The sequence below is a fragment of the Filicampus tigris genome, chromosome 1 (genome assembly GCF_054856515.1).
Source record: "Filicampus tigris isolate MCC_2025a chromosome 1, RoL_Ftig_1.0, whole genome shotgun sequence".
Lineage (NCBI taxonomy): Eukaryota > Metazoa > Chordata > Actinopteri > Syngnathiformes > Syngnathidae > Filicampus > Filicampus tigris.
Genome location: NC_141217.1, coordinates 33,372,495 through 33,398,526, shown reverse-complemented (window position 1 = coordinate 33,398,526; position 26,032 = coordinate 33,372,495). Strand labels below are relative to the sequence as shown.

General features: G+C 41.2%; 1 protein-coding gene across 3 annotated transcripts in view; it reads left to right on the top strand.

Moving 5' to 3' along the window:
- Window positions 1-26,032, top strand: part of cpne5a (copine Va) — a 123,485-nt gene that overhangs the window by 24,594 nt on the left and 72,859 nt on the right. For all 3 annotated transcript variants that reach the window (XM_086034500.1, XM_086034491.1, XM_086034483.1), the window contains exons 6-8: window positions 12,518-12,558; window positions 16,013-16,059; window positions 22,467-22,570. In XM_086034500.1, coding sequence (XP_085890626.1) covers window positions 12,518-12,558; window positions 16,013-16,059; window positions 22,467-22,570 — 192 coding nt within the window. The remainder of the gene's footprint in view (window positions 1-12,517; window positions 12,559-16,012; window positions 16,060-22,466; window positions 22,571-26,032) is intronic.

Sequence of the window (26,032 nt, the reverse complement as noted above, 5' to 3'; positions counted from 1 at the left end):
TGTCATGTCTGTAATCTGCTTTTTTTCAACAAATTTAAACAACTGAATGAACGTCGCCTGAGACTGGTGAATCCATGCCTTCAATATATATATATATATATATATATATATATATATATATATATATATATTTTTTTTTTTTTTTGACAGAGGTTGAAGGCAGCCAGCCGATTCTAAATGAATCCTGAATTGTTTGTCTTCACTTACTACTAGTGTGATCAGCTGATGATGTCAAAGTTTGATGATCAAAATGGGGGGTGCGGAGGACCCTCTTATTGCTTGAAAAAAAAAAAAGATCCACACGCATGAAATTGGACATGTCTATCAAAACAGTATGCACGATAAAGACTCAAGGACAAATGCATAGAATTGAACAGCAAGTCGGTCCACTTGGTTTTAATCGGCCACTTTGGCCGAATTCCACGGCTTGTACTTTGATGACTCTTAACGGGATTTCAGCCAAATGAATCGGAAGCAGCTATTCTACACAGGTAGACCAAGTCTTTTAAAGTGGGTGCAACATAGTATTTGATATTCGCCGTCAAAAGGGGGGTGGGAAGGCCTGGTCATCGCTGTGTGAGTAATGCAAAAGTAGTGTAACAGTTCAGGGAAATCAAGATTGCCATATAATTAGTTCAAAGTAAATATGTCAGCCATATAATATGTCACTTGAAATATTTACTGTAATACATTTTGCATTCCAATCGTTTTGAGTAGCAGCTGGACTTCACTTTGTCCCTTCTGATGCACGAGTATTAGTCCCCCCCCGCCCCCCCTTTTCGTACACAAAGCTTGCGATGTGTGTTGATGCCTCCAGGCGCTGTTGGTCTGCAGGTCCCCTGTTTGTCATTAACGTCTCTCCAAACAAAGACTTGCTTCTGGCCACACTTTTCCCGAATAGAAAAATAATTTCTGCTGCCGGTGAGCTGGGAGAGATTGTCCGATTCAGACTCCAGCGAAGCGACTCGTTTCCGCACAGGTCAGACCTCTGGGGAGCAATGCGAGACGCTACGAAACTTGCACACACTACAGTGGTGCTAGGAGATATTTTCAAGTAATGAGTCATCATTCAGATGATTTTTTTTTATTTTTATTTTTTTTTATTTGCAAACAAAGCTCAACTCAATTCACAACAAATGGCAGTTTGGCAGGATAGAGACTTCAAGCTCTTTAAGGCTACATTCAGTTGGAGTTTACTGTCAAAGTAAACATAAAACAAAGACAGTTACTCATTGTGTTTGAAAGAACCACATAGCGTTTCCTTAAAGCGAAAGTCAACCCAAACATATTTTTTTCAAGAATATGTTTCCAACAGGCCCACTAGTTGAAACATGGCTCAGATTCAGAGAACATGTCGGCCGTGATTGGTCATTGTGAGCAGTTGTGATGTCATTTTCAGTCGACAGAAGACAAAATGGCCGCCCCCGGAGATGGCTAAAAACGAGGGCATTTTGCTACTTAACTTATATTCCACAAACGCAAAATGAATCAGAAAAAAAATATGTTCGGGTTGACTTCCGCTTTAAAGTCAGTTTAGCTTAATGCAAAACACCATGATGGGCTAACGAATAGCATCAGTGTCACAATGTGTGTAGAGGCTACTTGAGCGCAAAAGTTGAGCAACACATGTAGACAGACAATACAATAATAGTGAGAGGGACCGGAACGTCCCGCGAATAGTGAAAATTTACATATAAATGACGTCCATTGAAATGTTTTGGGGCAGCAGTAGTCGACTCGTTAGCACGTCCGCCTCACAGTCTAGAGGTCCAGGGTTCGATTACGGGCCTTCCTGTGCGAGGATTGCATGTTCTCCCCGTCCCTTCGCCGGCTTTCTCCGGGTTCTCTGGTTTCCTCTCACATTCCAAAAACATGCACGGTAGGCTAATTGATCACTCTAAATTGCCCCTAGGCGTGATTGTGAGTGTGAATATTTGATTGTCTCTGTGTGCCCTGCCATTGGCTGGCGACCGGTTCGGGGTGTCCCCCGCCTACTGCCCGATGACAGCTGGGATAGGCTCCAACCAGATCATGGATGGATGGATGGATGGAAGAAGCAAGTGGGTGTTGTGCGGTTGAGAGGCTTCACAATGATATGTAATTCATTTAGTCAGCCTGAAACTCCGAGATTGCCGCACACCTGGAATTGAATTGTAGCGCGCCGCCCTGCAGGAGTTCTTATATTATCCGCCAATATTGCTGAGAGAGACCTTTGGAAGAAGAAAAAAGTGTGACGGGAGGATGGGCGTCGGTCTTATCAAAGCAAGCGCGTATCGCCGTTATGGCACGTGGCTCCGCGTCGAAGGTTCTGATTGGTTTTGCTCCAGGGTAAGCCGGTGATCCGAGCCCCGAGTGTCTCCCTCCTCGTACTGGGGGCTCTGCGCCCCAAAAAATGACTCCTCGCGCAGCTGAGGTCACATGACTTGACTTGAGTCAGACTTGAGCTGCCAAGTTTGCGATCCGCGCTGGTGCCAAGTTGCAGAGGCCACCCTGTCTCGAGTGGAAATAATAATGTCTGTCTTCTAAATGTGCTGAAAAGAGGGTTAACTCATTCAGAATGAGTTAATAATAATAAAAGAGAATGAGTCATTCACTGGCAGCCATATTCAAAGCAATTCCCCATGTTGCCAGCCTATTTAGAGCATTTTGACTGACCTTCAACACTCACAGTGTAGTGTGTGCTGTGACAATATAAACACCAATCGTACAAAAAGAAAGAATTCGACTTTGTTCACCAGGATTTGTTTCTAGCTGTTTCCGTTTTTTTTTAGTCATCGTGGCTTCAGCATAAATGATGATTTATGAGGGAAAACAAGCAAGAAAACAAGCTTTTCGTGAAAATAAAAGCAGAACAGTGACTTTGACGCTAATGTTTGTTTTGGTTTTGTGACACCTCAAACTATGAAAAATGAAAAAAAGACTGAGAAAGATCCTTTGATGGCAAAATAAGAATACATGCAGTCCTCGAATTACGACGTACGCGACCTACGGCGTTTCGGCTTTACGACGCCCTCCTCCATTTTGTCCCCAGCACCATAGTGACTACGTTTACATGCAGTCGATGTTCGGCTTAAAGTCAAAATTCCGATTTCTGAATATTCCGTTTGCACGATTGAGCGGACAGAGTTGCTCCGGCATTTGAATAACCCACAGTGTACGGCGACACACGGCGTCATGACTCAAATGGACGCCATTTCCGCGTGTTACTTTCAACTGTCAATAAAACACTTGATATTCATGTCACGGAGCAGCCATTTTCCTCCTCGCTCCGAAAAGTGTGCTTTTGTGCTGCGTCTCTGATCTTGTGTACCTCTGCTTGTGTATTTGCGATGGGTTGCCTTTTTCTCCATCCACTTCTCAGCATTAATGCTAAGTATAGCATCCTATGCTTTTTATTTTCATGAATTTTCGTTTTTTCATACAAAGTATTTTGACGTCAATTTCGACTTTAACGGTGAAATCCGACGTATGCGGAAATTCGTGTTACATCGCCAGTGTAGGAACAGAACCCGTTCGTAAAATGAGGACTCCCTGTATATATACAACGAACAACCATGACATATTTATTCCAAACACTTAAATGAAACAAGATGCAATGCCTTTTTCCGCTCAGCTATTGTTTTCGGCTAACATGAAAACAACATTAAAACAGCCAAATCATACGTGTCAAGTCAGGTCAAGTCAAATTAATTTATACAGCCCTTAATCACAGGAAAGTCTCATGTTTGAAAAGGGGTGAGAAGCAATTCTTATTGAAGCCCTTTCCCGCAATCACAAATAAACTCAATTGTTCCATTTCCGTATGCACTTCATTACATTGTGTTAAAAAAAAAAAATGAAAAGAAAAACAACAAATAGAAAGTTATCTGTTTGTAATCTCTTAGTCCGCAATTCGGTGTTTTTATTTCTCCTCGCAATTGATTTGCTTTTTGCCTCCAACATGATTTGTGCTGTTTGTTATTCTAATCGAGCCATGATCCATTTTAATATCATTGACTGTAAAAACAAAGTTTTTTTTATTTTTTTTTTTATGGTCCGTATCGATGATCCCGATAGCTTACTTCTTTAGAATATATAGAGGATGTAGTGAAATCTAGTAGCTGTTGCCCCACATCTGTGCACAGTATCTTAGATGTGGCGAGACTAAAGAGCAGTAGTGACATTTGTGTTTGGTCATGTGATTTTTCCAATCACAGTCATACTCAGTAAAGCTTCGGAAACACTGCGCTTTGTAACCATTCAGTCGCAGTGAGTGATTGATTAGAGCAGTACAGCATCCAATCAATACATTCCATAGCTGGGGGGGGGGCGGGGGGGGGGGGGGGGGGGTTAACTAACACAATCAATCTGCTCCCGAGGGAGTCATTACCTTGGACGTGACTGCCGTCAGGAGCAGAAACCAGCATTTCTGATTGACGCTCCTTGGGGGAGGTGGGGCGGGGGCACAACCATGGGGGGGTTCACACACTCTGTACTTCCTGATCCCAGTTATGAAGTCAGTTAAAGACATGCTTCATAGGTGGGATAATTTCGAATTTCATTAGAGACACAGATAGTGTGTAAGACTTTGTGAGTTTTGTAGTTAAGTCAAGAGCACACCAACCGAGACCAAGACATGATCAAGTTTAAAGACTATCGAGACCGAGACAAGACCAAGACTGTATATATCAAAGAAAAATCACGCCAAAAAAAAAAAACAACTAAACAAAATGACCAATATCTTTTTTTCTCATTACGTTTGCAACAAAAGCAAATTCTGCTGTTGATTTTTAAATGCTACAGTGTGACAAATCTTAAATCTAAGCAAAGTTGTTATTTAACTTCTTATACAATTATACAGTCATGCGCTTTAAAACGGAGTCATTGAAGGATCTAAATCTATATGAATGGCTTTATATTAGCCAACAGGTTAACCAAAAACCAATATGGCAATTACACATTTACGGACATCGCATAATCAGTCAAAACTGTTAGAGTCAGTGTGCCCTGATCTGACCAAGCTGGAGAGGATCAGCCCTACAGATAGCGCCAGCCAGGGAGGAGACCAGCCCACATTATGTTTACATTTTGAAGACAGGATAAATGTGAGGGCTGCATGTTAGACCGCGCCCCTTTTCTGCCCTCGCTCATCTCGGGTGAGAGCATTCGCGAGGATGGAAAAGCTGCCCAGATCTGATCATTGTATGATTCATGAACTACAGAGATGAAAAAGAAAACAGACGGGAAAATTCAATCGACTCGTGTGAGTCTTTTTTTTTTTTTACATTGGATACCTTCTTGAAAGATAAAACGAACACGCGTTGAGTACGTAGTTGTTTAGTAAATTGCTAATTGGGCTTTATGCCCTAGAGCAAAACATTCCAACATCATGAGCATGAAAAATGTCAGGCCTGGTCTGATCAAAAATCCTGAGTCTGCATTGTCCGAGACCGAGACAAGACCCCATAAAAAGGCCTTCGATTCCGAGACAAGACCTTTAAAAATTTGATGTTAACACGAATGGTGAATGGACATTTTGGGTGATGATAATGTTCTGAATGAAAGGATGGAGCAATTATTGTGGCGGCTCCTCAAGCCGTGGTGAACACAAGAGAAGGTACAGTGGCCCTTTAAAAGGAAGTCAAGTCAAAAATTTTCTTTATATTAATATGTTCTATGTGGCACTATGTTCTATTTAGACTGCTAGTCCAAACACGATATTCTGATTAATACTGCATTTGTAGGATATGAATTAATCAGCTAACTCCACCTGTTTTGAGTGGTACTTGTTTTCTGAGTTGAACCCCTAAATTAACCCCTGGGATGGATGAATATGGTTGGATTTTGCTGACGTTAATTCAAACTAATTTTGGACTTCACCTTTAATGTACAAAAGCCGTAATGAGCTCGTGAGTTAATAATGATTCTACTACTACTAATATACTACTACTAATAATAATATTGCATTTGATTTGTATAATAGCACCTTTCAGTTCACTCATGAACAATTTACAGATCCTGGCAGATCAGAGAAAAAATACATTGTGAATATGATGACATGACGTGACGTGTCATCCTAACGTGAACTCAACTACATGCCTCGATGACTGTTCACTGTGCTGTTGCTTCATCTTGTATCATTTGTAACACAGTGGAGTCGCAAAGTGTTGACACAAATGACAGGGAAAAAGCCAAGAGTGGAAACAAGGCGATCCCTCCTGGCTCCAGAGGGCTCAAGCTGCTTTTGTCACTATTTTCAGATGGCCCTTAAGGCTCAGCAGAGTGTGTTTTTTGAACACGCCACTGGTTTAGGAAATGCGAAATGACTGACAGGTTTACAAGTGTTACATCATCGGGAGGCTTTTCCCTCGGTGGCAGTTTGAACTTCTCACAGTCAGCGGTTTGCACACGACAAAATCTGCTCCTCTTTCCACATTTCGCTCCCTCAAAGTTAGACACCAGGCAATAGGACTTCTCTGTCCGTCTGGGTGAGAATGTATGCTTTTGTTTGCACGCTCAAAATCGGGCACAAACTTGATTGTGCACACAAACGGATGCAAAAGCTGATTTACTGCCAAAGCGCGTTGAAGTGAGGGGAAGAATTTCATAGTAGAAAAGTAGTGCTTTGCTGCCATGTTGTGGTAGCTGTTAGCCTGGGCTATAGGGCTATAGGCGAGTTTTTTTTTTTTCCTTTTCTCGGGTTAGTTTGCCGCTTCCGCCAACACTTCCAATTCCATCACTTCAAACTTTGTCTTGCGCTGTTCTCCCAAACTAGCCGTGGTGAAAACCATAAAGTGCAAAACCTTGATTTAAAGAGGACGGACTTCGCATCAATCTGTTAGAGTAAACATTGCTATTTGGCATCTTTGGACATCTGGGATAAATAAAATGTGTAACAAAAAAAAATTAGACAAATGCTTAGTTTAATCTCATACAGTTCATTCATTCTGTTAAATCGCACATTTTCACAATTTAATGAATCGTTTATTTCATAAAATCTCGCTGACATTCTTTCATCAAAACACAAACAAAGAAGAGCTACAGCATACTTAACATCATCTTGTAACGCTTTGCTTGAAATCATTCCGTTTTGATGGGCGGTTCTTCAACCTCTGTCTCATGCAAACAGCAAATGTTTGACCAGGGGTGGCGCTAGGGTGTCGCACCAAAGCGAGAGCTACTGAGTGCCAACTTCTTGTATTTGTCAATATATGTAGCCACTTTTCTGAGACCTGCTAAAGACAATCCCCCCCCACAAACAAGACATCTAGTCACTGTTTGTGACGTTATTGACGACTTGTTGTGACTCTTGAGTCTCCCTCCAGAGCAGGAGATGTTCAACTACCCATGCCCTCGCTGCAGATGAAGCCACCGCTGGCTCATTCAACCATATCATCCCATAAAGCAAGTGCCCTTAAAGAGTCAAATGTATTTTCCATCACGGAGACAGCGACTTCATCACCAAGCCTCCAAATGAATCTCGGCAATTAATGAAGTGCAGTGGTTCTCAGACATTTTACATCAAGTACCCTCGAGGAAATGACTTCACTTTCCAAATGTTATAGTGAATACAGTAGTGTAGAGGGCCTACGTGTTCATCGAAATCCAGACTATTTAATATTGTTGTGAACCACTGTAACATTATGTATGTACAGTTTTAACATTTTTAAAATGGACACCGCTCTTAATATGGGGGTGGTACTTAAATAACGATTCAATTAAAATGTATTGCACATAGTCATTAAATAAAATCGGCGTCCAAATAAGTGTTTACAAACAAACAATACTTAAAGATTGCATTCAGCGGACCAAACATTCCCATACACATGCAAATACTTCCGGCCGTTGCAGCCCCCAGTCCCCTCATACGTACGTCACGCTCAGACATGATTGCCATCCAAACATGTCTCTGTGACGATACACGGGACGATATGCTATGACCCCGCTCGGAAATTCTGATTCGCTGTTTTTAAAGGCCAATTCGCGTTTCAAATCGAGCCACCATTGATTTGCATACAGCCCTGCTGACAGACGTTTTATTCATTGCTTGAGGGAAATTAAATTGTTACAACAGCAATATTCAAACACATACTCGTGTTTTAGTAATACAGTACAACCAGAGAAGAAAGTAAGCTAGGACATAGAGTAGCCTTTAGCTCCTCAAACAAAGTTAGCTTGGCATCTCCTGGGTCCACGCGGCCTCTGAGTAGCTCAGAAACCCGAGACTACAGTAATGTATCGTCTCCTAATCGGACTCTACTTTCTCCGAGAGTAATGGCTTCCAATTTTCAATAGCAAACGAAGGCTTAAAAGTCAAGTCTTGACCAGCGCTGGAGGGAGTTAAAAAGTTTGCGTAAGACGTTAGAAACAACAAGAGAGTCAGTGATGGAGTGTTTACATGTTCAGGTTTTTTTCTTTACTTAGCTTTCTCCTGCACCCTCTGGCCCTGTTTTTTTCTTTTCAAGTGAGCACAGACAGTGCACCCCCACTCACTTAGCACTCACTGAGCGGCGCTCCTTCTTTGTCCGACAGCGCCTCGAGCAGCTCGGGAGCAATCAACGCAAATGGAAGGGACGGACATACGAACGGAGAGTAAAGTCCTGGTGGAGGTCAGCCGAGCCATTTCAATTGTACCTTATTTGACAAAGATTGCAGTTTGACTCAAGGCAAATCTTTAATTCAGCAAAAATGTGAATGATGCAAGTGAGGTTGAATGGCGCAGAAGTGGAGGATGTAGTCGAACCTACAACATGGCCGTTGTTTTGTTTTAAAAAAACAAGTATGGACCTTTGGCGTAATTACCTACAACCTAAACCTAACCTACAATTTGAGTAATTTTTTTCCCACACCCATACATTCATGGTTCAGCAATCACAAATTTATCTAATCTCTGATTACGTTTCGGCACCTGTATTTGTGTATATAGTATTTGGTGAAACAGTTGACCACCGTTATTCGCGGGGGATAGGGACCGGACTGGCCTGCAAATAGCAAAAACCAGTACAGTGGTACCTCTACCTACGAAATTAATTGGTTCTGGAAGAAATTTCTTAAGTAGACAATTTTGTAAGTAGAGACACGTTTTCTATGTAAATGCCCTAATCCGTTCCAAGCCCCCCAATATTCAGACATAAATGTTTTATAAAGCATACAAATGCATCAAAACGTAACAAATACATGTTACAATTAGATTATTGCACAATAAATGAGAGTTGTGCATAATGTAAAAAAAAAACAAAGAATAGAGTAAAGAATAAAAATAATGGTCGTTTACCTTTGAAAATTGCTGTCCTCATCGCTTTTTGCCCTCTTTGGTTCATGTTCTCTCTCAGAAGTGGTTTTTGCCTGGCGTTTTGTAAACAACTGATTTAATAACGACTGTCGATACATTACGGTCATATTCTTTGGCGAGATCAACCAAACGCATCCCCTTTTCATACTTTTCTATTATCTCTTGCTTCGTTTGTATGGACAAAAAAAACCCGATGTTCTCCTTTTTTCTTTTCCTCGTTTCTAATTCACGTAAAACTTTCGGAACACCTCATGGTCCAAGGGGCGAATGACGATGACGCTGCATAGACATATCTATCACATATATGTCTATCTACCTGTCTATCTGCACACATAGACACATACGAAAGAGGTCCCTCTTAGCCAATGGGATGCCAGGAAGATGCTAGGCTAGCCAATGGCAGAGCAGCTATGAGTATGTTGCGTTCAGGAAACTTCGGAGCTGCGAATGGCAGCCCAAACTGTATTTTTACCTTTCGTATCTTGAAATTTCTTTCGTAACAATTGGTAATATTTTCCTGTTAAGGCGTTTCGTAACTTGAAAATTTCGTATTTAGAGACGTTCGTAAGTAGAGCTACCACTGTATATAATTGAAGCCCACTGAAATGCATTCATAGGGAAAAAAATTCAGTGCTCAAAACATGATTAAAAAAATGCCAATAAAGATTCAATATACCTTTTTCATGACAAACAGAGGGAAAGGGGGGGGGGGAATGAAATAATGAACAAAACCACAAAAATATTCAATTTTTTAAAAAATGTTAAAAAAAAAAAAAAAAAAAAAAAATCTGTGAATATGCAAACCCGTGCGTGCCGAACCACATATCGACTGTAATCCTTTTTGCGCTCAGTCCAGGGATGGCTCCAGGATTTTTTTCTCTCCCGGGGCTGAAGTGGGGCTTGACCGATACTTCGTGGGGCTGAGAAAATAATTTATAAATATATTTTAGGATATAATAATAATAAATACTGCATCAGATTTATAAAACACTTTTCCGGACACTCAAAAGATGCCGCTTCACAGCGCATGAATTGTTCATGAACTTGCACATTCACACTCTGATGGCGGTAAACTAAGTATGTAGCCACAGCTGCCCATCCCCAGTGAACAACGATGCCCTCAGGTCAAAATTAGTTGAGTAAATGATGAAAAATGCGGTAAAGTTAATGGTGGTGTGACCATTTTAATAAAGCTAACACTCTTACTGTTAACACAACATTCCAGTGAAATCATAGAGCAGGGTTTAAATTCTTGTGACCGCTTTGGATGTGTAAGGGGCCAGGGCAAATCCAGATCACTGTTGAAAAAGCACATTTGTTTTATAATTAGATGGGATTGCTTACAGTATTTCCACTTAGTGAGTCCCCTCACCGAGATGACAAGCAGTGATTCAGAGTGCAAAACATCTGCCGGTCTTTTAGCCGCAGAGACATCTGCTGACCTTCACTTTGGTGGCACCAGGTGTTTCATCCTCATTCGCCTCCTCCTACATCTCCTTCATTATTCATTATTATCTCTGCAGCTCCACAGTAGCAGTAAGTGTCTCACGAGCATGTGAAGGAATTTCCGTTGCTAACAAAAAAATGATTTTTAATTTTCTTTTTTTCCCCCGTACAACAATTGTTATACGGCGTACGCAATTTGAAATGATCAAAAAACGTATACAATACGAGGAAAACGTACAAGTTGACAGGTATGGTCTATCCATCCACGTCTTTCTGTCCGTCTTTCTGTCCGGCCGTCCGTCTGTCTACAGCACTTTGTTACAGCTGCCGTTGTTGTTAAAGTGCTCTAGAAATAAAGTTGAGTTTTACTTAGATCCTGTTGGGATTTTGCTTCTTACTGACAGTAATCAAGACCTTAATACAGGGGTGTCCAAACTCGGTCCTCAAGGGCCGGTGTCCTGCCTGTTTTCCATCCATCCCAGCTGCAACGCACCTGTTTCAAGAGAAAATGATCGTTATCAAGCTTCTTCAAAGCTTGCTGATGAGCTGATCATTTAAATCAGTTGTGTTGCCGCAAGGAGAATTGGAAAACGGGCAGGAGAGCGGCTCTTGAGGACCGGGGCTGGACACCCCCTGCCTTAATAAGTGTCAAAAATGACAAGTCTTCCTTAACTTGATCAAAATCAAATTTATGAAAATTCACAGCTATCGTATTTTATCTGATAAGCAAGACTAAAAACAACAAAGTCCCGGAAAATATTCAAAATCAGTTTTTCGAATTGGAAAGGGAATTATCATTAGAGGGTCAGTGCAACTTTAAAACTTAACACATTCGCCAACAAGGAAAGGTTTTTGTTTGTCACTTTGTGGGAACACAGAGAGGCGGAAGTGGTGATACTTATACAATATGTATATGTACATTTGCGTGAAAACAATTTGGTATGTAGATATACCCATAAATGTGTTAATATGTCATGTATGTATATGTGTGTGATTATTTCTGTACAGTACAGTTTATTTATGTATTTGATTTTTTTTTTGTACTAGATGTTTGAAATAAAAATAACATTTTTAAAAGTTCAGATTTTTTTAAGTAGTGTGGTAAAAGTGACCGCATGCGTTTTATTCCTCAAGTGGATGGCTGTGTTTCGGGCTAACGCGATGGAGGCTCCGATAACTGTGGAGTGCAATTGATGCTAAGCTAATACACAGAGAGGCAGTCTGCCAGGGATTTGCCTTTTCTTATCTTCCTTGATAATGACGCTGACAATATTCCAACAGGAGTCGGGTCATCCCGAGGCTTATACCTCACAAAGCCGCTTCTGTTAGCCCCACACACGTTTCTGTGACAGAGGAATTCGGAATGACAAGCATGCCAATGGCACCCTGTTTCTTGGTTGGATTCCATCCAAAAAAACTCATCTCTATTCATTGAATTCTCGCAAGTCCTGACAGGGATGAAGATTGTTCTGACCTACGTGCAATTTATTTATTGATACAGCTCTGCTTAAAAGCCCTCACTGAAAACTGGATATCATGTTGTGGAGTTGATAACAACATCCCTGAGAGTGATTGACAAGGTGTACTTTTGTAACTGTAACTATTTAAAAAAAAAAAATAGTAGTATTAAAGTGGCCGGGACAAAACCCCTGACACCACTAGCCAAAAAGAAACATGAGAGAAAAACATGTGATGAAACCTTTGTTTTGTCATACAGAATGCTAATGGTATTAGCATTAGCATGTCACGCTGTGGACTAAAGAGCATTCTCAACTGGTACCTGTTTTTCTTCTCTTGCAGAAATCTGTTGGACAGAGACACATTCTCCAAATCCGACCCATGTAAGTTCTTGTTTTTTATTTTTTTTTTGTTTTTGTTACAGTGCTAATTGTAGCTTAGCTTTTGATCTTTGACAAGACAGCTCATTGTGACAAGTATACGTCTCACTTTTGCTGCGCTTCACTTGGATTTGATCGCCCTTGCTGTTTCAAAATGTTCTTTCGATATGAACGGCCACCTCGGCCGAGGCGCCGGCCTCCCTGGCAAAGACCATCGGGCAGCTGTTTGTCTATAATCGTCATTTCTCAAAGGACTGCCTGGTGCACTTTGGCCAGTCCAAAAGTGCATTGGCCAGGAGATCAAACCTTAAAACTGCCGCAATTACCACAATCAAACCGGCTGAGATGGCCAGAGATCTAAGTAAATCAAACCGCTAGCTAAATGATGACATAATTACTGCAATGCACTTTATTTTGGAGTCAGCCAGTCCTCCCTCAAACGTCTTCAGTTGGTCCAAAATGCTGCTGCCCGCCTACTAACTGGAGCTCGGAAGATGGAGCACATAACACAAATTCTGGCCTCCCTTCACTGGCTCCCAGTGCATTTCAGGGGTCGATTTAAGATTCTCCTATTTGTCTATAAATCATTAAATGGCCTCGCCCCGGCGTACCTCTCGGAGCTCCTACACTCCTACGCTACTTCCCGCGGCCTCAGGTCTGCGGACCAGGCGCTGCTCGAGGTGCCGAGGACCAAGCGGAGCCTCAGAGGCGATCGAGCCTTTTCGGACGCTGGTCCTTCCCTCTGGAATGACCTCCCATTGGATTTTTAGGCAAGCCCCCCTCTCCGTCCACTTTTAAAACCCGGTTGAAGACACATTTCTATTCTCTGGCTTTTGATCAGACCTGAAATGTTCTGCTCTTTTCCAGTGTCAACTATATATAGTGTTTTATGTTCATTTATTAATTAACACGTTCTGCTGTCTGTCATTAAAAAAAAATTGGAGTCAGTACAGGAGAAGTCCATTAGGCACAGTATCACTGGAAAATGTTTCTGTTCAATTTACTCAATTTCATTTCTTCAAAGTGGTTGCACAAAATATAATCATCTGAATGCAGATACATTTTTTTAAGTAGACTCTACATCTACTTAAAAATGTATCTGGCTCCAGATGATTTTATTTTGTGCAACCACTTAACGAAATATAATTGAGTAAATTCAACCATCTTACCCCCATGAGATTATGCCGAGGTTTTAACTGTTTGAACAATGTTTTTTTTCATCTGTTAAGTGCACTTCTCTGCCATGACATTGCACCTAAATGAAATAATAGGCGGAAGCAAGCAATTTTCCTCTGTTATATTATTGTGATAATATTGTGACTTGAAACTTCTGCATATATTGACCTGAGCAGCAATGTTCTCACACGGCCCCCCTTCCGTTGCCATGGTCACTCGGGGCTCCATTCATGCTGTCTTTTCATAGTTGTGGCGCACGCGCTTAACTCCAGGTGAAGATACTCCGAGTTGAGTAAACTGATTCAAATCGGCTGTTCTGGAACTGGAAACTCAGAGTTTCCTTTTCTCCGAGTAGATCAATTCAGACTTCAGGATTAGATTCAGAGTTTGATGAAAATGCTTTGTGAAATGGACCCCAGATCAAAACTTATTTGAACCTCAGTCTAAGCATGATCAAAACACAGAAACTGCGTCCGAACCTAATCAAGACCTGTATGAAACGCAGTCCGAACTATATACTGACTGTATAAACTCATTTGAACCTTAGTCATATGAAACAAAAGTGCAGTGGCAGTATTTCCAGGAATTCCAGCAATAAGACGCAGAACGAGAGCGAAATTTTACATAATAATAAGGCGGTTACAGCTCCGTTGTGCAAACAAGCGGCGGTGAGAATCTCTCGGCCTACTTTGTATTCAGCGACGTTGCGTTCAACCCCCCCCTCCGCTTCATTTGAATTCGCAAAATCGATTAGGAAGCCGGAAATCCCACCTTGAAGAAAATGTGTTTTGATTACGCGGCTTTAATAGTGGGCGCTGGTGGCCTTGAAGTAAAACTCTCGCTTCACCCAACTTTGATGCATCGTCATCGGATGGGCCACTTCACTGGCCACGGCAGAGGAATGATTAAAGAATGTTTGCAAAGGGGAAGACAATTTGACCGAGATGATTGGTTTATTTTCAGTGTTGGGAGTCGGTGATTTGACATAAATTAAATAAATAAAATCAGCCGCTGTTTTTTTTCTGAAAATGACTACGTCATTCAAAAGCAGTTTTGCTGTGAGTAGCGCAGCGTACAAGTGATTTGTACGCCCTGCCTCGGTTGTGAAGTTCAGGGTTTGAATCTCTGCTCCTCCCACATTACCCCCCCCCCCAAACTGCATGCTAGGTTCATTAAAGACTAAGTTATCCACATGGTAAGCTAAAATAACCGATTTTCTTTATTATTATTGATAACATTTTTAAAATAAGAGATTTTATTTTAAAAATAACCATTTTGTTTTGTATTTTATGTACACATTCAACCTTTTTGCTTTTACCTCATGTACAAATGACCTGGCCTGTCTTGTTTATCAAATGTGGCCCAAGAGCAAAGAACTTTGCCCAGCCCCTGTCTAAAAGCATCGTCATCTCATTGGCTGACATTTTAGTGACTGTTGATGCTTCGTTGAGCAACAAAATCATTATAACAGTGACACCAATTGGTTGGGATGTCACTATGTGTGTGTGTGTGTGTGCATGCGTGTGCGTGTGTCTGCACATGTTCACTCCTGACTGTTAAATGTTATCTACTGTATCTTGTATTAAAGGTGAAGGCCCTCTAGGAACGGTTGTTTATTCTTTTGACAAATGAATCACCTTTTTGCTCGCTCCAATTTTTTTTTTTTCCAGGCTTGTGTTTTCTGCTGAAAATGTATGTTATGGGGATCCAAAAAGATGCAAAAAAGCCTTGGCTGCAGCCAATGGGAAGACTCGCCGCGGTCATTGAAACCTCACTGCGAAAATAGACGATGGACGATTACATAGATGAAAAAAATTGCTATGCCACTATGCTTAGGCCATCTATTTTTAAAAATTTCCCGTCTATCAATTATCGCCTAGAACATGGACGTCCGTCATAGGCGGATAGACGGACCTGTCCGTCACATAGGCAGAATGCCCAGCTCTGCGATCACCATAACAATGAGAAATGAGGACATGAAGCGTCTAATAACAAAAGGAAATAATTACCGGTTCTACAAAACAAAAGTAGCCATTACAACATAAAACACGGGACTAAAAAAGGAGAACTTAACATAAATAGCGAGACGTGACATTGTCAACCTTTAGATATCTCTTGTGGTTTTTGTTTTTAAACAAACTCAGAAGTGTAGTGCATTGCCGTACAATTTAGAGCAATCGGCAATCTTGCATCGTGGCTGTTACGAGTAACTATACTACACTTATTACATTTGAGATGAAACATTTCTTTTGATCTGTTCTGGTTTCTTCTCTCTTCCCAGTGGTGGTGTTGTACACGCAGGGTGTGGAGTGCAAACAGTGGCGAGAGGTAAGACCCCCGAACACCCGCGCCTCCCTCAACCCATATGAGGAAAATGAGCTTTGGGCTTTCACTTGTATAGCGCTTTTCTACCTTAGCTTTAACACTGTTTCCTCATTTACCTACTGATGACGCAGCATTAAAGTAGGGTTTCATCCGTCTGGATTATCGTCTCTAATGGCGGTCATGGACCATTAGTCCGTCACTGGCGGACGCCCGTTTTTCTGACGTTTATTTGGGAGACCGACTGACGGTCCAACAAACTTCTGACGGAATGACGATTACAATTAAGTTCGTCAGGAAAAATGACGAATGACGGACGGGTACACTGGCCGCTGATGGATGACGAATGACGGACAAAATTTAGTAAAAGGCCCACATCTGGTTGCTCAAAGACACTTCAACGCGGTCACAAGGGTTGAGGATCGAAGCCACAACCTTCGGGTTCCTCGGGAGACGATCGACCTAGCATCAAGCCATGCCACCCCAAAGTAATAACGTCACGTCTATTAGAGTCACATGACCGCCCACTCTGTGTTTGCATGCGTCTGTGTTTACATCGCTAATCACTTTGTAAACATTATGGCTTCTGCATCAGCGTAACAACCTACAATGTACCCTCCGGGGCTATTGACCACTTGGTCTAATTGGGGCCTAGTTGTCAAATTGAAGCCTGTTTTACTAACAAGACATTATGAAACAAGGCTGGCTGATCTCTTTGTAGTGGTTACTGTCCCACTCCAGTCCACTGGATGGCGGTTATGTGTTCTACAAAATGAGTACCAACTTACACACACTGCAAGCTTTATTTGTTTTTGGGGTTTTTTTGACGTTTTTTGAAATGACAGCCCCAACTGGCCCTCATTGCAAGCGGACTATAACAGCAAAAAATAAAATCAATCCAATTTTAACTTTAATACTTTAATGGATGCTAGTGGAAGTTGGTAGAGGGAAACGCAAAAGGTAGCCATTTTAAAATGATAGGCAGACCCGCCTATAGGCGACTACTATTTGTTGCGGCCCGACAAAAAGATGGATGGACGGACGGCGGAAGGGTATGCCGGCTATAGGCGGAAGGCGATAAAGGGACCGGGAAATTTCTGTAAAATGTCCAGCTTTGTAGATTAGTGCTGTCAAGCGAATGAATTTTTTTAAACGAATTAATTGCATAATTTTCCATAAATATTCGCTATTAATCGCATTTTGGTGCTTCTACTATGTTCTACGAAGCTTGTGAGATATTTACTTGAGTACAATCTTGGAATTTATGTAAAATCATGTCATAGAAAGTAAATTCAGATTCAAAGACTGTTCTAATAGCAGAGCTGGGCACTTGACCCTTTTTTGCCCGTCCGGCCGCGACCCTCCACCCTTCACCTGGGTACCCTTCCGGCCGTGACCCCCCGGCCATATTTATAAACATTGCCGGCCCCCGCCACGTTCCGAACCCCCCCCGCCCAAAAAACGTGCACGATGCCCCCGCGGGAGAGATGCTAACGGAAGAAGTTTATTTAAAAACAATTAGCTGACTAACTTACTATTCAAACCCGCTGTGGATACGCTTCAAACGCGCCACTTACTCACGTACTTACCCGGCTGCGTGTACTAACTTCCATTGCGAGCCCTGGGGTTGGTTTTGGTTAATTATTTGGGTCCAACAGACGACATGTCTGCAAGCATTCACCAAGTTACTTCTTTTCCACACTTCCCCTCCTTCACACTTCCCGGCCTTCAAAATAAAAGCATGCCAGCAAACCACGACACAGCAGGTTTGCTACGGCGTATTTCCGGAAGTAGGGAAGTGCATGATGTGCCATACTTGAGTGCTGCGCGCAGCTTGAATATACGTCCGGACACAAGTTGTTTTGAAAGAAGCCTAAAAAGAAGTCGGCTGAGATGAAATTTGGCCGCCTCGCGAGCACGTCACACGCATGAAGGCCGATTAGTGGGCCAGACTAAAATCCACTTCCGGCCATGCTTAGTCCAGCCATTTTTATAAATTTGTCACCCCACACCCCTCCGCCCCTAAAATGGGCATTCGGCCGGGCCGGAGGGTCCAGGGACAGACTGCCCAGCTCTGTCTAATAGCTTTCTTTGAATACAATCCTCCACGTCCACCATCATCTCCGGTAAGACTATCCCACCTGGAGCTCAGCACCACTGGGTTCAGTCACGGGCGAGATCTGAGAACCTTCGGGCCTTCGGGTGCTGCTGACAGCCCATTCAAGCTGTAAGCTATTGATAAAGCTAAGTGGTGCGTGTAATATGTTTTTTTTTTTTTTTTTTTTCCTGGTGGGCTGGCCGGAGTACCTTTCGCTTACCACCAAGCCGCGATTCAATTATTCTTCCGGAGGAGGAACCCTCCAAATGGCTGACATGCTTGTGGATAAACAAGAGTTTTAAAATAAAGACTAAAGAATTTTAAGCTCCTCTGCAGAGCCCGTTTTAGACATCGGTGTTTTTTTTTAGCACGTAACATGTTGCTATTAAATATTGCAGAAACCGCTGCGACCCAGCCTCAGTACTCACTACTCGCCATGCCTACAAACAATGCAGCCACAGCTGCTCTATGTATGGATATGAGGACTCTCTGGTTTGGGGGTTGAAGGGGATGCGTGTACTACAAATGAGTCTCCTGCTCATGCTTTTTTATGTTTCCGCCAGTCTTTGTCTGTCTTGGCTTGCTTCACGAATCATGTATCACAAACTTTCTGGACCACTGTGCTGAAATAATGATGTTCTTATCTCAATTTACTCTCAGATAGAATTACTCAGTGTGAATTTGTAGTGTGATTTGGTGGAAACAGAGTTAATATGCAATGCATTGTCGAGCAATCCATGATTTAATCAGTTGTAAGAATAGATGTAAATTATGTGAATACACTAGGTTTTTTTTTGTACATTCTGCCATCTAATGAAAGAGCATATAATTGTTCTACCCATCACCGTACATTACACTACATTACATTACATTAAAACCACTGTGGGGTTAGGGACTGAGACCTGCCACGAATGGCCTTTACCATTACCCTTAAAAAGAAATGGCTGATAGATGATTTAATTTTGAAGAGTCACCTTCGCAACCTGTAAAAATAGCAATTTCAGGTAATACCCAGACCTATGTCATTTCTTAGCTTTTTATAGCTACCAAGAAGAGCAAGAGCATATGCATGGTTCAAAGACTCTCCATTTCTTCCACTTACAACCAGGGTTATTATAGTTTGGGATTTTTCATTTTAGTTTAGTTTTTATGTCGTTTTGACTTTTTATTTCTAATTCAGTTAGTTTTAATTAGTTTTTAGAATAGATTTGTTCGTTTTTATTGGTTTTAGTTTGGGGGAAAATGCTTGGTTTTAGTTTAGTTTTGATTAGTTTTAGTTTCTTAGAATTTGATGTATTTGTCAGGTGCGTCTTTTTTTTTTTTTTACAGTAACAAGTGTTATTTATTCAAATAAAGATAACATTTGAAAAAGGTATTAACTTACTAACAATGTATGAATAACTATCAACAAATAAAACATAACAGTCCACTTAAACTTAAGTGCAACAAGGCCAAGAAAAGTGCAGTGCATAAATGCTGCTTCTAAAGTGAAAATGCAGATGGAACAAGCAACCTAAAACAGAACATAAAAACCTGGCAATTGAACAGGAGAGTGCAGACTTGTAACATCAGAATATATGTCAACACATTTAAGTCCTTCCATATTGAAAGTAGTTGAGATGTATCACTTCAACATACTTCCTTGACACCATTTACTAGTTTCCTATTAGGCAGGAGTTTGGCGCCATCCGTTGCCATCTTAAAGCGGAAGTCAACGCAAACATATTTTTTTTCAAGAATATGTTCCCAGCAGGCCCACTAGTTGAAACACGACATTCTGATTAATTTTGCGTTTGTGGAATATAAGTCAGGCAGCAAAATGCACTCGTTTTTAGCCATTTCTGGGGGCGGCCATTTTGTCTTCTGTCGACTGAAAATGACATCACAACTGCTCACAACGACCAATCAAGGCAGACCTATTATCTAAATCTGAGTCGTGATTGGTCGTTGTGAGCAGTTGTGATGTCATTTTCAGTCAACAGAAGACAAAATGGCCGCCCCCAGAGATGCCTAAAAACGAGTGGATAACACTTATTCCACAAACGCAATATTTATCAGAATGCCTTCTTTCAACTAGTGGCCTTGCATAGAACATATTCTCGAGAACAATATGTTGACTTCCGCTTTAAGGTGTTACAGAAAAATTCCACACAGGAAAAAAATGTGAATAGGTGCATTTGTGAATAGCAAATTTCAAATAGGCAGGGGTTTACTGCGCATAAAATGAAACTGGATAATTTCCCTCGGCACACCTGATGATCTCTCATGGCAGTGCTTGGGAAGCGCTCATCTAGTGATGCTGAAAAATGAAAAAGAACCTGCCATCTCCCTCTTGTCATTCATGAAAAAAGGACAAAGACTTCTTGACTAGTCTGCAGCCCAGCCTTCAGAAGACAGGACACACAGTGAGCAGCACGAGGTGTTACTTCCACTACTCAATCTACTGCGGATTCCTCCTTTCTCATTCTCGCTGGAAATGAAGGCTGCTGGTCGGTGGCGTCAGTGTCACTTGGAGGGAAACCTCTCATTCATTTATTTCTCTTTCTCAGAGGGTGGGAAGCAGCAGTTACATTTGAACAGCCTTGGACACGTAACACATCCCAGATGCAGTGGTAACGTCAGAATGTGTGTGAAAATCCACCGAGTCTTGTATTGAAGTGGTCCGGCAGCGCTGGCGTGGAGGCACTATTCATTGAATTTGTGTAATTGGAGCCTATGAAGTGTTTTCCTTTTCCTTGCTGTTTTCTGCATCGTGATTGTGCAATCTTTGAGTGTTGCTAATCCAATCGCAGTTGATCAATTCACACTGGCCGACGTAGGACGAAATATCCACACTGCGATATACAGTGAGCACTAGCTTACATTTTTGATTGCGTTCATAATAGTAGTGGATGGATGGATGGCTAATGGAGGACTGGGCGAATGGATGGATGGAGTGATGGATAGATGGGTGTATTGAATTTATAGATGATGGATGAATAGGGTTTACTGTACTATTATCTTTATCTCTCAGTGAACAGTATCTATGTGCCAACGTTGGGTATCGATACGCTCGGTGGTTAACATCAAAGTGTGTGTCTTTGCCCACTTGCAGATGAGTTGAACTCTGATATCTGATGAGCACGTGTGGTAATGTTGATCAAGGCCCCAGCCCTGCTCACACGAAAACACGTTTCAGTATCTGCGCAAATCATTGACAGCCGTTTGGGCCTTTCGTCCTCACGGAGGAGGTGTTTAGAAGCCTGAAAACGACCATTTTTATATAACCGGGCCCCACAGTGGGCGGATCTCAAAACGCCGCCCCTTTGCGTTTCAGTGTGGACAGCACACACATAGTTCCTATATTTAATACGTCATTTCATATATGACACAAACTCACAATAGTCAAGAGTGGAACGGACTGTCAATACTTTTTTATCACACCAAGTGTGGGTCACTTTGGTCATCGGTAGTTATTGACTTATGCTGGTTAAAATTCAACTTTATACTATAAGTTCTGCAGAATTGTGTGTAAAATGTAAATACAATTCTTTAAAAGGGAAGTCAACGCAAACATTTTTTATTTTTTCAAGAATATGTTTTATGCAAGCCCACTAGTTGAAACAGGGCATTCTGATAAATATTGCGTTTATGGAATAAGTGAAAATGACATCGCAACTGCTCACAACGACCAATCACGGCTCAGATTCAGAAAACAGGTCAGCCGTGATTGGTCGTTGTGAGCAGTTGTGATGTCATTTTCAGTCGACAGAAGACAAAATGGCCGCCCCCAGAGGTGGCTAAAAACAAGTGCATTTTGCTGCTTAACTTAATATTCCACAAACGCAAAATTAATCAGAATGGCGTGTTTCAACTTGCAGGACTTCTGGGAACATATTCCTGAAAAAAATATGTTTGGGTTGACTTCCGCTTTAAGTAACACAAGTGTGCTTTTACTATACTGCATATGGTTAAAAGGTTACAAAAACAGACATGGGAGATGCTCTTTTGATGAGGACGTTATACATTAAAAGGTACGACACAGTAATGGCTGAGAAAACGTCAAGGTACTTTTATCCTGACAAATCTGACAAGTAACGTTTGTTGGGCTTTTTGTAAAATAATATGATCATTCTTTTTTCATCAGTATGGAAATACTTTTGAGAGAAAGCAGTATTTTCATACATCATTGTATTCCATTTTTACCATTTACATGCTTAATAATTTCTGCCGCTTCACTTTTATAGGCATTGTGATGTATCGTATGGCAATGTTATCAATGGCAAAACATTGCAAATATATTCTTACTTTGCCATCTTTCCATGTTTTGATGCAGTTTGGGAGAACGGAGGTGATAGACAACACACTGAACCCAGACTTTGTCAGGAAATACATCCTGGACTACTTCTTTGAAGAGAAGCAGAACCTGCGCTTTGACGTGTAAGTTATCCACTTTGATGAGCTCCTCTGAGGACATGCCGAGGCCGACATGTGCGTGAGCCACATGTGAGCGCTGCTCAAAATCTTTCCTACCGCATACTCAATAGCTCCCACTCATGCTTACATCCAATAACTCGGGAGGGAGTCAACAGTGCCGCTGCTTACCTATTTGGGTGCGTTAAGCAGAGTACTCTGATGGTGCCGCCCCCCGAAACAAAAATGTTTTTGTCGATGAGGGTGGGGGGCAATTTAGGGGGAGGCAGGCGGGGGTGGTGACTAGGGATGTAATGGATCAAAAAACTCACGGTACGGATAACAATTGTTTTTCGGTTCATCTCCCCATTTTTTTAAGCGACATACATATACTAACTTGCTAGTTCAGTTTAATTTAGAACATTTGTAGTCAAAAATGTCCCTTGCAAATCTGCTTCTCATGCGGAGAAGACATTAAATATACCCCCATGTCCTTATTCACTCGTCCTCTAACCTGACTCTCATTTTTCTCATCGTCTCGCTTCTCTCCTGAGGAATTATTCATTGGCACTGTGTCTCAATAGACGGCTATGAAGGTGATACATATTTCATATCAACTTTTATTCTTAATATCTCCCACTGTCAAAGTAAAGCAAGTCTTATAAAACTTGCCAAGATCACAAGTGCGTGTCCCTTTCGCGTGCATGCGCACACACACACATGCACACACACACACCCACGCACCCCCGCGCGCACGCACACACGCACACATAACCACATTAATGCAATTTCTAGGTACCAGGCTGGTGTAAAATGATGTTGTTGTTTTTTTTCTTTTATTCTATACAGTCCTAATAGGTTAACTCCCAAATTCCAAATTTAATAAGCAGGGGTACACAAATAAAAATCCTAAAGTGCCACAAATACATTTTTCAATGAGGTAAAGGTCCATTTTATCGAGGTCGCTCAGGCCACATGTGATAGTAATGGAATATATTTTTACTTACCGGTATTTTTTTTATTGTTTACTTAACTATAAATTATTTATTAATTTATTAATGAATACCTGTGTACAAAAAACATTACCAAATTTATCAAGCAAGGGATGAGAGCAATTTTCGTTTAAAATGAACCACAATTGAGAAGAAACTAGCTTATATATTGGGGCTTCAAACTTCAATTGAAAGAAACACTAACCAAAAACACAGATTGGTAAGCGAACCTTAACATAAGATAACAATAATCAAATGAGTAAATTGAAATTGATATAAAAAAAATATTGTGACGTTAGCAACATGTACGCATGTGCGCTGCTTCGACCCATTCGCTCGCGTTTGACCGTCCGTGGGAAATTTGAAACATGAATGCTGCAGCCGCTCATTCATGCACAGCGGAGAGGGGAGGGGCTACGCTTTTGGTCGTAGAGACGACAGCATTTTTCAACATCGCAATCAAGTGGCCGACACACTATGCTAATGCTAACAATATTGCTGCCTTGCTAAAGTTCAAGAAATGTAAAAAAAAAAAAAAAACAAGCCACCGGGTGAACAGGACGCTGAGTGGCCGTTCATTTGTTTTATACGCGAAGGATCGGGCGAATGGGCGTATTTTCGGCGCTTCGCTCCCCGTCCCAACTCCCCAAACGCATCATTCGCGCCGCCCCATACGCAACCGCGCCCGCCCGCGCGAGCTACATTGACTCCAATTCAAATGCGCCGCCAGAAACGCTCCCAACGCAGTTATTGTGAACGTAGCATAAGTCTCCCACTTCCAGTAACAAAAGTCATTTACTGAGCTATTGATACACGTAACCCTTTTTGGTGCAATAGCTAATAGTTAATGCTAACGAGGTACATTTTTGTCACTATTGCGGAGCACGACATTATAAATAAATTCTTCATCCCAGTGGTCAGGTCAGCAAGGTGCGCTTTCATTTTGAGAGTTCCGAGAATCAAATGAGGGCCATCAGACAGAGCACTCAACAATCCTCCAGAAACTCAGAGATGCTATGTTACAAAGAGTGCCTCATCGCAAGCGGCAAGTCCTTTGTGGACACTTGGGTCTCCTGAGAGTTTTGTTCTCTTAAAGAATTCATTTGCATGCTATCGGGATGGAAGTGTGGATTTGGACAGCAGGGAGTCTCTCCCTTCGCAATTAGAGGGACTCATTTACATCTCTCTTTCATCACAAGAGGAGGAGGAGGAGGAGGAGGGAGCCAAGGCCTTCTGCAGTTTAATTACTTTTACGTTGACTGGCAGACGCGACTTAAGACCTCGTTTGCACAGGATTTTTTTTTTTTTTTGTTCCAAGGAGACAAATCCTGCATTTTCTTTTCACAATTGAAAAGAGTTCTCAGGTGCCTTACTTGGTGTTCGGATCAAATTTGACTTGGATTTGCATTACACAGTAGGGCTGCAACTAACTCAGTTAAATGTCGATTAATTGAAGAATCTGATTTAAAAAAACAAAAACAAAAAAAAAAACATGTTAAATATCCATCACTTTATTAAAAAAACAGGACATTATTTCAAATTGACAGCATTGAAATCGCACAAACATCATTTTTTATAATTCTCTTATTGGTTTGGTCCATAGCATGTCAGAAAATATGAAAAAATGCAGATCATTGTATTCAAAGTAAAAGTGAAGGTTTTATTTTGATGCTACACAATGATGATCAGTCTGTTTTCATGGATAATGGTAGAAACGTCATATTATGTATTGTTGAGAAGATAAAATTCTAAGGATTTGTCCAATTTTAAATTAAAAAAGTGATCTAAATTATGAATGATCAAAAATCATTATTGATTAATCTAATAATCGGTTAGTTGTCAATTAGTTGTTGCACATCTATTAGATAGCAATATAAAAAAAAAAATAATTCTTTCACCATGAAATTTGATGAATTTTCCTAAAGTGACCCATTCTTTGTAGACGTGATGCAAAGTTTGTGCACACTGAGCCTGTTACAGGTGTCTACTAAAATGGATTTTTTTTTTTTTACAATCACCAGTGTGTGATCAGGGAAAATGTTGCTTTAACGGTGGATATCTTGAAACTGTAAATGTCACAAATCTATTTTTAAATGTGACAGTGGTAGCAGTGTGCAAGGGAAGATTGAAACAGTCCAAAGAACTGTCTATGTTTCCACCACATTTGCTCAGGTTGCCTGTTACAGGCCGAATGTGATGTGTGTCTACTAAAATGGATTTTTTTTTTTTTTTTTTTTACAATCACCAGTGTGTGATCAGGGAAAATGTTGCTTTAACGGTGGATATCTTGAAACTGTAAATGTCACAAATCTATTTTTAAATGTGACAGTGGTAGCAGTGTGCAAGGGAAGATTGAAACAGTCCAAAGAACTGTCTATGTTCCCACCACATTTGCTCAGGTTGCTACAGCCACATATTCCAAAGTCATGTGTACATCATACATTACACAGTATTTCCCCTTTATATGAAAGCTGCCTGAAACCATCTTGGCTGAAAA